The sequence below is a fragment of the Vicia villosa genome, linkage group LG3, assembly GCF_029867415.1.
Source record: "Vicia villosa cultivar HV-30 ecotype Madison, WI linkage group LG3, Vvil1.0, whole genome shotgun sequence".
Classification (NCBI taxonomy): domain Eukaryota; kingdom Viridiplantae; phylum Streptophyta; class Magnoliopsida; order Fabales; family Fabaceae; genus Vicia; species Vicia villosa.
The window spans coordinates 54526795-54538999 of NC_081182.1; the positions used below are offsets into that span (position 1 = coordinate 54526795).

The 12205-nt window shown below is 34.5% G+C and overlaps 2 protein-coding genes across 4 annotated transcripts; one reads left to right on the forward strand and one right to left on the reverse strand.

Annotated features, from left to right (window-relative positions):
• Nucleotides 1–482: 482 nt before the first annotated feature.
• On the forward strand, nt 483–10966 carry LOC131661474 (uncharacterized). Of its 3 annotated transcripts, none has more exons than XM_058931026.1 (14): nt 483–1100; nt 2131–2210; nt 2823–2981; nt 4264–4477; nt 4937–5023; nt 5126–5265; nt 6473–6553; nt 6671–6735; nt 7377–7549; nt 8987–9117; nt 9220–9307; nt 9574–9787; nt 9911–10014; nt 10202–10966. In XM_058931026.1, exons 1-14 carry the CDS (start codon nt 933–935, stop codon nt 10655–10657), a joined length of 2160 nt encoding a protein of 719 aa, XP_058787009.1. In that variant the 5' UTR covers nt 483–932; the 3' UTR covers nt 10658–10966. The 3 variants fall into 3 exon arrangements, with proteins under 3 accessions (XP_058787009.1, XP_058787008.1, XP_058787010.1); XM_058931025.1 differs by having other exon boundaries at nt 484–1100; nt 10199–10966; XM_058931027.1 differs by having other exon boundaries at nt 1082–1100; nt 2845–2981; nt 10199–10966.
• LOC131661475 (uncharacterized) lies at nt 10963–12205 on the reverse strand. Its single transcript, XM_058931028.1, has one exon. It carries the CDS (start codon nt 12151–12153, stop codon nt 11683–11685), a length of 471 nt encoding a protein of 156 aa, XP_058787011.1. The 5' UTR covers nt 12154–12205; the 3' UTR covers nt 10963–11682.

The following is a 12205-nucleotide window of genomic DNA, read 5'->3' on the forward strand; positions in this document are numbered from 1 at the left end:
TTCTCCACCCCTCCTTTACATAATTGACATATAGTAGGGTGAAACATAATATTGTCGAAGTCTATTTCTTGTAAGAAGGCAACTACGACAAATCCGTTAAATCAAGTGCTTAGTTTTTGGAGGAATCTTATCTTCCACAATCAATGCCGATCGCCTTCTACACTACGCCCTTTATGCTTACACAGACTCTCCATCCAAAATTTATAATCTGTTTTAACATTATAAATACCGTTTTGCTCCTCTTTTCAAACCAAACAATCCTCTTTAACTTCCTTCAATAAGGATACTGCATAATATAATTTCATTAGCCACCTCAAAGAGAAACAATTGACCAATTTTGTGGGACTATTGTGCTAGGTCAAAAATTAATGACTACATTAGAAAATGGTTACAAATTCATGGAACAAATCTCCATTTTTTTTATAAAACAAAGCGGAGTCTTAATTTGGTGGCTTCCTTCAATTTATAAATAAGTAAAAAATCTTGAACGCCGACGGAAAAGGAAAAAGTAAGAACTAAAGAACTTCCATTCAGTTTTCACTATTTATCAATATCAACGTGTTAACAAGGAAAACAAAACTCCAACACAGGGGAGAAAGAACACTTGTAGCATAAGCGAACAACAATAAGTGCTTATTTCGCCGGTAACAAACGCGGTTGCAACCATCTCAACTCAACTCTTCAACCCCATTCACAGCTTAAACGCCAATTTTGACCCAAAAAGTACCAAACTCCAACACGCTAGCTCCATTTTCCAGAAACGCGTGGCGCGCCAAGAGGTGGTTGCTGGTGCGAGCGCGTAAACAATTTCCACCTCGTGTCTGCGATTCCAATTTCGCAAATTTGCAATCGATTGTTCGATCTATGATCTGTCTCGCCGATCAGTGTTGCTGATATCGTAAAGTGCGTTTGTGTGTGAGGAAGGCAGCGAGATGTGGGTGTTTTACCTGATCTCGCTTCCTCTAACAACGGGGATGGTGCTTTTCACGTTGAGGTACTTTGCCGGTCCAGATGTTCCTCGATATGTGCTTTTCACCGTTGGATATACTTGGTTTTGTTCACTCTCCATCATCATTCTCGTCCCTGCTGACATTTGGGCGGTACCGTTTCTTTTCGTCTTCCTTCATTTTCATTTCACATGAGCGGATTTCTTTTTATTGGAAACTTTAGTTTCAGTTATGATGCTGTGTATTTTGTGGTGGTGTTAGTACTGTAGATTGTCTTAACTCAGTATTTTAGGTTTATGATTGTGTAATGGAATTTTAGGAATGTTTTGCCTAGCTTTCTTCTTGAAGGTTGCTGCCAGAAAAACAATGTTGAATTGCATGTTTGATTAGTGTGGAGGGTTATATGGGGGAGGTTTGTATGCCCATAGGTAATCTAGAATCTAGATGCTGGTAAAGGCTGCTAGAGTTTGATAATCATTGAGTAGAGAGAGATTGTTAGAGAAAATGAAAAATGTTTGATTACACATTTCAGTTTACAGTGTAGTTATTTATAGTTGGTTGTAGAGTGCTACTCATAACTGAGTTCTTAACCGAATTCATAACAGAATTCTGACAGAGGGGAAGGAGAGGGGAAGGAGAGAGAATTGGACCAAGGCCCAATTCTCATTACAAGTGAATCCAATCCATATTCCTAATAAAGGCGTACATAAGCGAATGGCAAAAACATGGATTATAGTTAACATTCAAATTTCATGAATAACAAGTATTCATCTTAGAGGAAGCCTAAACTTTCAAACGGGACTTGAAATTTTGGACATGGGGAAGTTTTTAAATTAGAAACTAGGAGAAAAATTTAGTTATTTATAACACTGGAAAATTTGGATTAGTGTAATTACTCCAAAATTTGGACAAAAATTATGCTGTTTTCTTATTATGGACCAGGAAGCTTCGTGCCTTTTTATTTCAGTTAAGCTTGTGTCATTTAAATCTTTTTTTTTTCTGCTGCATTGCCTCTTCTTTGGTGTTCAGCTCAATTTACATTGTGGCCAATAATGGGGGTTTCCCCTTCGAACAGTAGATTTTTGAAACTGTATATTGTTATAAGGTGCAAAATGTTGTGGTTAATTGAAGAACTGTATGTGTATTATTTCATTCATTAATGGTGTTTCTATGACACTTTCAGACAATAGCTTCTCACACTGAGAATGGAGGCATTTCTTTCTTTTGGAGCTGGTCATATTGGAGTACATTTTTGCTTACTTGGTACGCCAATTTAAAGCTTGTGATTATATTTACATCACTTTCATAGCCTTGTATTCCGCGCACTTCAAACGAGGTGGCTCGTTTAGAAAGGCAGGCTGATTCCTAGCTCCACATGTAGTTGATGATCCAAGATTTAAAGTTTTTTGACCTAGCTTGGTTTATCATGTGATAGTTACTTTGTTTTCCAATGCCCTAAGCTCAAACATTCATCCTGGGTCCTTGTTTTTAGTCTGTGGACTGCACAACTTCTCATGTATCTTATCTAATTTGTCATTTGTATTGCCATCAAGCTGAAGTAACTCTTTAATGTAAATCATCAACAAATTTGAAATTTTGAAAAATTAATACTGTTTTCTGTTGGTATCTCTAATATTAAACGTTCTTATATGCAAGGCTTAGATGTGTGTTAACATTTTTGTAGTACAAATTGATTGTTTCTATATAGCTTTTATGTATAATTGCAAAATTTAGTTGATTTTGTGTATGCAGTGTATTGTTAAATTGTTTTATATGCTTGTCTACATATTAATCATGATATTGCAAGGCGATACTGTATTAGTTTTTACAGATTAGAGATGGAACTTCCTCATTTAAATTATTTATCCTAAGCAGGGCTGTGGTGCCCCTTATTCAGGGTTTTGAAGATGCAGGGGATTTCACTGTATCAGAAAGATTGAAGACTAGTGTACATGTTAATTTGGTTTTCTATCTAATTGTGGGATCCATTGGCCTTTTCGGAATTATTCTTCTAATTATGATGCACAGGAGCTGGTTAGTTCTCATCTTCTTAGCCTTATTTATTTTTGTTACCTGTTGATGTTAGCGTCGTGTTAGCTTCATATCGTTGCTTCTTGGAGTTTCTCTCTCTATCATCAAGATAGTTGTTTTCGCTTTGTAACTTCCTACAGTTTCCTCAACAATACAAATGACAACTGATTTCTTTCTATTATTTACTATTATATGCAGACATGCTTTGTTTTGACGCTTAACTGCATACTTAGTTATGATATGAGAAACTGATATATTGAAAATTGATTTGAGCTTGTGCAGATTAGAGACTTATGTAAAATAGTTATCTGTCTGTCTCTGATAAAGCTCTGGATTTGCAAGTGCAGATTTCAATCTAACTTGTATAGTCTTTTGGCATCTATGCATTTACTCTGCAAGGCTAACACAGTTTATGTGATAACAATTTTAGAAAATCTCAATATAACAACATCTTGAGTATAGAATAATAAAGATAAATGCATACCAAAAAAATGCGAGGTCATTTGAAATAAAGTATAGTTGTTTTTTTGGTTACTAAGACCGTGCTAGGGATAGGGGAGGCCACATCATTAGAGTGGTGTCCAGCTGTCTTTGGATCTAAATTAGGAGACTTGGGAAGGGAGGGGGACGCGGTAAGGATGTTCCAGTAGTGTTGAATCTTGTACCAGGAAGGAACTTCTAGATTGAATATCTAACAGAGATATTAAAATGAAAAGCAATGAGGTAGAACAAAATAAAGTGGAACGGGCTATTTGAAAATTTTAATGATTGAATGAAGAAAAATGTTTCCACCCCAATGACCTCAAGTTGGAGAGCAAGACAAATTAGGGTATTGAATGGAACGGGATGAAATGCACTTCATCCATCATGTTCCATTCTATTCAACCATGTTTAAAAAAATCCAAACAATAGTACCTATTATGTTTTCATTCCGTTCTATTCCATTGCTTTCCCTTGCATATAATATAACCATAAGCATGTATCTCAATTATATGTGAATTAGACTCATGGAATAAGGAAATTACAGGTCTAACCCTAAATTGCATATGTAAGTCACGGCTTTTCATTAATCTGTGACTTGTATGATTTTTCATGTCATGAACACATAAATATCTTATCTTCTCATTACCCAACTATTTGTCTTTTTTTTTTCATGGTTGACACGACAAGTTAGCATAAAATAGTGTTTTTTTCCACTTGTATTTGTGTGTTTATTTCAATTTTAAATAGGGCTATACTTTTTTTAGGAATGATTTTTGTAGTTGGTTGATACTTTTGTACGCAGGAGTGGGAGTCTTTTGGGATTTGCTATGACTTGCTCAAATACATTTGGACTTGTTACGGGTGCATTTCTTCTTGGCTTTGGTTTAAGTGAAATTCCTAAAAGCATTTGGAGAAATGCCGATTGGGCAACCCGTCAGAAAGTTCTTTCCCACAAAATTGCCCAAATGGCTGTCAAACTTGATGATGCTCACCAAGAACTTTCAAACGCTATTGTTGTAAGTCATACATTCAAGTTGAATGTAAAATATATTTTGCAATTTTACTGTTAAGAAGACATTACTGTGAATTGATTTATTAAAGGTTTTAGTTTTTAATAGAGTCAACTTAGTCATTTAGTCTATGTAACCAAACCATCTAAAGAGACAAGGCTTGGTTGTGGCTGTTTTCCTGGTGTACATATACTGTTCAGAATTATAAAACCAACTTTTCTTGTTTATGGTTTATGTCCTACGTTAATTAAAAAGTTACTAAAAGAACCATACTCCCAGTTGTATTTCTCCAGTTGGCTTCATTTCAAGTTCTGTATGAGTTGAAAATCTATTTTTTTGATACTCATGCTGGGTAGAAAATATGCATCATCATTGAGTATTTCTTTGTAAAATAGCTTTACAACCTACCCCTCAACACACAGACACACATAATTCATGGAGCTTAATGATTGTTCATTTGTGTAGGTTGCCCAAGCAACCTCCAAGCAGATGTCTAAGCGGGATCCTTTGAGACCTTATATGAATGTCATTGATGATATGCTTACTCAAATGGTATTGAACACTTGAGCTTAACTCATTTGATGAAGAGTTTTGATCCATAAACTGTATTGGCAGTTTTGCTATCTTTGTTAGGCATAACATTCAATTTTTCAGTTTAGAGAAGACCCATCCTTCAAACCACAAGGTGGACAATTAGGGGAAAATGATATGGATTATGATACAGATGAGAAGTCAATGGCAAAACTAAGGCGTCATCTTCGAAATGCTCGCGAAGAATATTATAGATACAAAAGGTAAGCCTGTTATCAATTTCATGTGTTCTTGAATCCTTTACAGCATTTATGGTAAATTCAATTGTTATGATTTTACAATGAGGAAAACATTTATTAGATCTATAGCTATTTATTTTTGTTCTGCATGTCAATGATAATGCCTACAACTTATTAATTTGATTAGTGAAAATCAAATTTTTGATCTGTTTCCTCACATGTCCTACTTGGAGAGTCGAAGTAGAGGTGAAGGTTGGTGACCATATCATACCACAAGTCACGTGGTTTAAATATCTAGGGTCCGTAATCCCAAATGATGTAGAAATAGAAGGAGATGTAAACCATTGAATTCAAGTTGAGTGGCTGAATTGAGGAGGGTCTCAAGGGTTTTATGCGACACAAATATGCTCAAGCTGAAGGAAATTTTTTATCGGACAACAGTAATAACTGTGATGTTGTACGAGACAACATGTTGGGCGGCTAAGAATATCAACACTAGAGTAATGTTAGTGTAGCAGAGACGAGGATGTTGCATTGGATGTGTTGTAAGACTAGATGAGATAAGATTAGAAATGACAATATTAAAGAGAGTGTTGGGGTAGCACCTATAGTAGAAAAGATGGCAACATATGCTTAGGTGGTCTGGACATGTAGAGAGAACGCCTGTAGATTTGTTGTACGGAGAATAGATCAGATGGAGAGGAGGCAAACAACTAAAGGTAGAGGAACACCTAGAAAATCTATAGGAGAATCTATTAAGAAAGATCTTGAATTAACAAATTTGATAGAAACATGGTCTTTATAGAAAGTTATGGCGTGATTTGATCCATGTAGTGGGATAAGGCTCGGTTGTTGTTGTAGTCTCCTCGCATGTCCCACACATTTCTTTTGTAGGTATTTTTCTGATAAATTTTCTGTACTTCTACTCTACTGAATCTTACTATTGGTGTAATTAGTAATTATGCTCATTAGTTTCTTACTTTTGGCTTTACTTGGGCAGTGAAGAAGAGTCCCATCTTTGCTTCCTAGTATCTATTAACATGAAGACACCTTGTAAATCTATGGCAGTTTTATTGCTTCTCTTACATAATGATTGATATATGGTGATATGATATATATAGCAGTTTTATTGTTTGTTGTAGCTCTTACTTCTGTCAAATCTTTACAACAAAGGCACTTTAGATTTCCTTCAGCCATAGTCAAAATTTATTTGATATTATTGCTTTTGCAGTGAGTATATAACTTATGTACTGGAAGCCCTTGAGTTGGAAGATACAATAAAGAATTATGAACGTCGCAACTCAACTGGATGGTTTGCTTCTACCTTAGTTTTTCTGCTTTGTTGGTTTAGGACGATACTTCAAACTCGTTTAATATATTGCAGTTCTAGAACCCTCACCTTACCCATTATTTCATGCTATATTTTCAGGGAATATAATTCAACCATCAGACCTGATCGGACTGGCAAGTTGGGGTCTTTACTTGATACTTTGGGTAACTACAAGACTTATTATTAATCCCGTTTTTTTCTAACTTCTTGGAATATTTTTTTACTACATCTGGAATAGCATGGACTATTTTTTTAATTATTATTTGATTGATGTTCTTTTGATTGGATGTTTGTGATGCTATGTCAACATTGCCTTTTTTGTCAAGTAAGATATTAAGAAAAAAGTAATGCTTCGTATCTGACTTGCTCAGTTACTATGTAAATGAGACATCTGTAGTAATTCTACTGATATATTTTACATATTTTTTTCATTTTGTGTGCATGATTGCAATATTGCTTAGGAGCAAAATAATGTGTTGACTACTCTGATATGTTTATGTATTTATGAGCAAGTGGCTATACGATCTTCATAAACATTGTGGACTTTTACATATACATATATACAAATAAATTATTCTTAACATGTCTTGACCGTGCCATATCGTATCCATATCGTACTATGTATCCGGGCTTCTTAGGTTTTATCTCACTTTTGTCTTGCCTTTTTTGAATTAGATTTCTCAGTACATGTTATGTTGCGTTATTTAATCATGCAAGATTAAGTCCCCATTCTCTTTTTGAATAAGGAATATTTTGGTTAGAGGCATTGAAATTGTGGTTCTGAATTAATGGCTATTCTTTGCAGAGTTTTTTTGGAAATGCGTTTTAAGGAAACAAGTTGAAAAAGGCTTTGCTGTTTTACTTGGTATCATGTCTGTTGCGATTCTTTTAGCAGAGGCAACTCTGCTGCCTAGCATCGATCTATCGCTTTTCTCCATTCTTATAAAATCCGTGCGAACACAGGAGCTGCTTGTGCAGGTAGATCGGTTCTGTTAAAAGATTTTTTCCGTATAGTGGACATTTATATATGCTATATGTATGTTTGTATTTAAAATGTGATTCTCGATCGATTTAAAATCTGCAGGTAGACCGAATCTATTAGAATTATTTGTTTTTCGTATGTTGGACATTGAGTGCTGTTTATGTATGTAAAATATTTCCCTTCTTGTTAAAAGAGTTTTGGGTGAAGATTTAATGGTGAAATTGTTTAAACTTAAATTGTGAATTTTAGATAAAAAGAGGAAAGAATAATAAGAATTTTTGTATATTATTGATAATAACTTGGTACAAAAGACAAAATCATTAACCCCTATTTATAGGGGTTGCAATACAAGGCCTCTCCCAATCCTAAATAAATAGGAAAATTAGGAAGGAGATCATAATAAAATCTAAGTAATATAGAAAACTAATCTTAGGAGATAACATAATATACTCTAGGATTATATACTAATTCTAGGAGGTAGAGTAATATATTCTATCATAATATCAAGATATTGTGAGATATTATCTTTTAGAGGGCGTTTGTTTCATGGATTTAATTTTTTTTTCCAAGAATAACTTACTTGGGAATACAATGATGGGAATTTAATTCCAGGGTGTTTTCTAAAAAATGTGTTGGGGAACATAATTTAATATTCCCAGGAAAATTCCCTCTCTTTTTTATAAATAAAATCCATCAAATTTCATGGCAGTATACATTTCCACTTCCTCATATGGGAGTAAAGTCATGGGAATTATGGAAGTTATGGGAAGATATTCCATTCCTAGGAATCTTTATACCTTAGAATAGTTTTCTTTTCTTTTCTTTTCTAAATCTTATAACAAACATGGGTATAGTCATTTTCAAATCATTTTTATTTCCTAATCATTTTTATTTCAGGGAATCTGATTCATAGACTTGGAAATCATATAACATTCTATATGACGGCTGCCCTATCTCTTATAACTTCTTTGTGATTTAGACGACCTTCGTTAGTGTATTGGCATGTGATTTTCTTTTAATATGGGCATGTCTTTGTCTCTCTTGTTAATGAAATAAGCTTTCAGTCCTTTAGGTTTAGGTTCAGGGATGTACATATTGCAAACAAATTGCTAATGGAATCTCACGTATCTTTGCTTCAATAAAATGCTTTTGATTCTACACTGCTGCTTATTTGAAATGAAGACAAACTTCATTTTGAGTCCCATGTCAATGTCGTGGTCAACTAACTTTTGTAGCATTTATGCATTCATGGCAATTTAGAGTTCAGTGTCCTTGTATTGTAAATTATAACAATCTATTTTTAATAATATTGTAAATTATAACAATCTATTTTTAATGATGTGAATCGTGTACTGTGATGTATTTTTCTGTTCACTCTGTTCTTTGTAAAAGATTGTATGAAGTAACTTACTTACCTTCAACTTATTATACAGGCATTTGCTTTTGTTCCACTCATGTACATGTGCATCTGCACATACTATTCTCTATTCAAAATTGGAATGTTGATGTTTTACTCACTGACGCCCAGGCAGACCAGCTCAGTTAACTTGCTTATGATATGCTCGTATGTATTTTTTATTTGATATATTGCCACCACTCATATTTGTTTTTTTAATTCCCTATGATGCAATGACTACCAATTATATTATATCCTATTTTTTTCCAGGATGGTGGCTCGTTATGCTCCCCCTATATCATACAACTTCCTCAATCTCATTCGCCTCGGTCCTCATAAAGAAACTATATTTGAAAAGGTATTCTTATGAATCCATTTTTATCATTCATTAGATAACTTTTTTTTTTTTAGTTTTGTTCTCCTTACAAATTACACTAGTTTGTGTGGTTTTGTTGACTTCGATTTAGTTTTACACGTCTTTTCTATTTTTGTTTCATGATAACTTTTCTCATTTGTGCTTGACTTAGCTAGCAACTGATAAACTATCTGAACTTTTTCCCCAGAACATTTTTGCTCCCTTTGCTAATTTTCTTAATCTAGTGCACAATTTATCTATGATTGCAGCGAATGGGGAACATTGACAATGCTGTCCCTTTATTTGGGGATAGGTTTAACAAAATCTATCCACTTATTATGGTTACATACACCCTTTTGGTTGCAAGCGACTTCTTTGACAAAGTATTTGATTTTCTGGGGAGCTGGAAGAGATATATTTTCAAAACTGAAGCTGAGGATATGGATGGTTTGGATCCATCTGGAGTAATTATTTTACAAAAAGGTATCAAATGAAAATTCCCGTAGTTAAAACTTTATCTCAATTTGGTCAATGACAAATCTGATGTGAGTTATTGAATGCTGACTTTATAATACATATGCCTGATTAGTTCTGTTTTATTTGTAGAACGGTCTTGGCTTGAACAAGGGCGCAAAATCGGGGAAGAGCAAGTTGTTCCGCTCGCAAGGAATTTCAATGGAATTGATATTGAATCAGGCAGCAATTATAGGGTATGTAGTAGACGTATACTTTCAAAAAGTGGAGGCAATATGATCTCCATTGTTTTCTGTCATGTATCATATGATCTTATCCAATTTAATCTAATGGATTTTTTAGCTGCCATGTATGACATTTGGAACTACTACTTTCTTTTGGTATTATAGTTTACTCGTCTTATACCTTGTTCTTCTTCAGCAGAGGAACGGTGTTGAAATGAAGACAACTGATTTAATTACTGAAGAAGGGAACGGAGGTCTGACAAAAACTTTGGACGAAGAGACAAGAAGATATGGCTCGAGCAGAGAAGCCATAAGCAACAAGTATGCGGCAATTAGAGGGCAGGGTGGGCCATTATCTAAATTCAAGGCAGAAGAGAAAAATACAGCCTCTGGTTATTCTGCGCTTGATGAAGGTAGTACTAACCCTAAAAGTTCAGCTGGAGCACCGTCTTCAGGTTTGGCTTCGACGTGGCACACAATGAAGACAGGCTTTCAGAGTTTCAAGTCCAACATAGGGGCCAAAAAGTTTTTACCTATACGACAAATACAGGAAAATGCAGTCTCTCGAGTGTCCTCGTCAGAGTCACTCGATGATATATTTCAAAGGCTCAAACGGCCATCTTTAGACCAAGTTACTTACAATGACGAGGACTAAGATGGAAATCGTTACTTGCAGTCCTTCTAGGTGATATTCATTTGGCAAGAACTTACAAGTGTAAAATGTTATTGGATTGACAATGCAGGTTCATATTATCATGTACAGTGATGGGAAAATTATAAATGTTCTGCTTAGGAAAACACTACTAAAACTCCCATTGCCACCTAAAGATGAAAATATAGGCCACTACAGAGATAATCATATACATTACAAATCAATGTCACAAAAGCTATAGCTGATCTTAGAATTTAGAAACACTTCAAAATTGTACCAGGAAATAGCTTAACCAATGTTTTGCCTGCTTAGGATTCCTAGTTTGATTATATAACCTCTCAATCTGCACTCGCTACTAAAAAAATCTCTAATAAATTTGGAGTAAAATTTGAATGATATAAATTGTTGAGAAAAGGGGTGATGCATTGACAGTATCACGACCATGTATCCTGCCTAGTTATTGTAATTTTTAAATTACTGATATGACACGACTAAGTGATATATTTCTATTGAATAACAATGTAAAACTATTTCATTTAGAAGTTACAAATATAATTTCTGACATCTTAAAATTAGTATTGTTTTGGTAATGTAAATACAAACTCATTGGTGTTGGAGAGCGTTATTCAATTTAATTCCACTCATAATATCTTTGTAGATTGCATTCTATCCGTTGGATGCCTATTTTGCTCATTTTTCATCACCAGATATAAAACATTTGGACTGCCGCATTCTTCTGTAAAAATAAAATAAAGCATAGATCTACATCTTATAATACCAATACACACCTCTGAATAAAAAGGTGTATGATGTTTGACATAGGTAACTATTCGACATTGTAACAATACCGACACATTATTTATTCTTTAAAACTATTACGCATGGAGGAGAATTCAAAGAATGCAATATTTTGCCATTTATGTTGATGGAATTAAATAATAATGACAATAATAAAATCATATAATTAAAATCTAAAGAAATTTCTGATACAATCCAAATTTAATATGTAACACATCATGTATCAACCTTCAAGTCCTGGATTTCACAACAGATTCCTCTGTCTCCTTTCTTCTCAGTTTAAGTACCTTGGACCAAAAGCCATCTTTCTTCCTTCCCCGCCCCCCACCAACATCCCTCTCCCTGACTCTGCTCCTCGTAGCAACGGCAAGCGACTTGCTCTTCTTCAAATTCAAAGCATTATTAAAGCTTATCATACAAGAAACCGAACCAGCCGCATGCGAAGCATTCCGGTTAAAGCGTCTATTACGATGCCCCAAAGACCCATGATTTGTTGAATCCTCATCAGTAGGTTGAGGAGAAGAAGGTGACAAAGGAGAACAATAGTAGAGAGAACAATCATTAGAGTTCTTAGTATAAAGCTGCGAGAGTTTGTCTCTTAAACAAGAGGAACAAACACCTGGTAATTGTTTATCATTTGGATGCTCTTTGCACCTTACTCTCGTTGCTTCTAATTCACACAACAACTTCATTTGATTCATTATTGCTAACTTTTAAGATTTGATACAAATGTGCTCGTGTGTAATGTTTATT

What these genes read in the sequence shown, in the direction of transcription:
- LOC131661475 (XM_058931028.1), bottom strand. Translation starts at nt 12,153, where the DNA reads ATGAATCAAATGAAGTTGTTGTGTGAATTAGAAGCAACGAGAGTAAGG.
- LOC131661474 (XM_058931025.1), top strand. Translation starts at nt 933, where the DNA reads ATGTGGGTGTTTTACCTGATCTCGCTTCCTCTAACAACGGGGATGGTG. An exon ending in AGTACATTTTTGCTTACTTG is followed by an intron (nt 2,211 to 2,822) that starts GTACGCCAATTT and finishes TATCCTAAGCAG; the next exon opens with GGCTGTGGTGCCCCTTATTC. An exon ending in AGTAATTATTTTACAAAAAG is followed by an intron (nt 9,788 to 9,910) that starts GTATCAAATGAA and finishes TTTTATTTGTAG; the next exon opens with AACGGTCTTGGCTTGAACAA.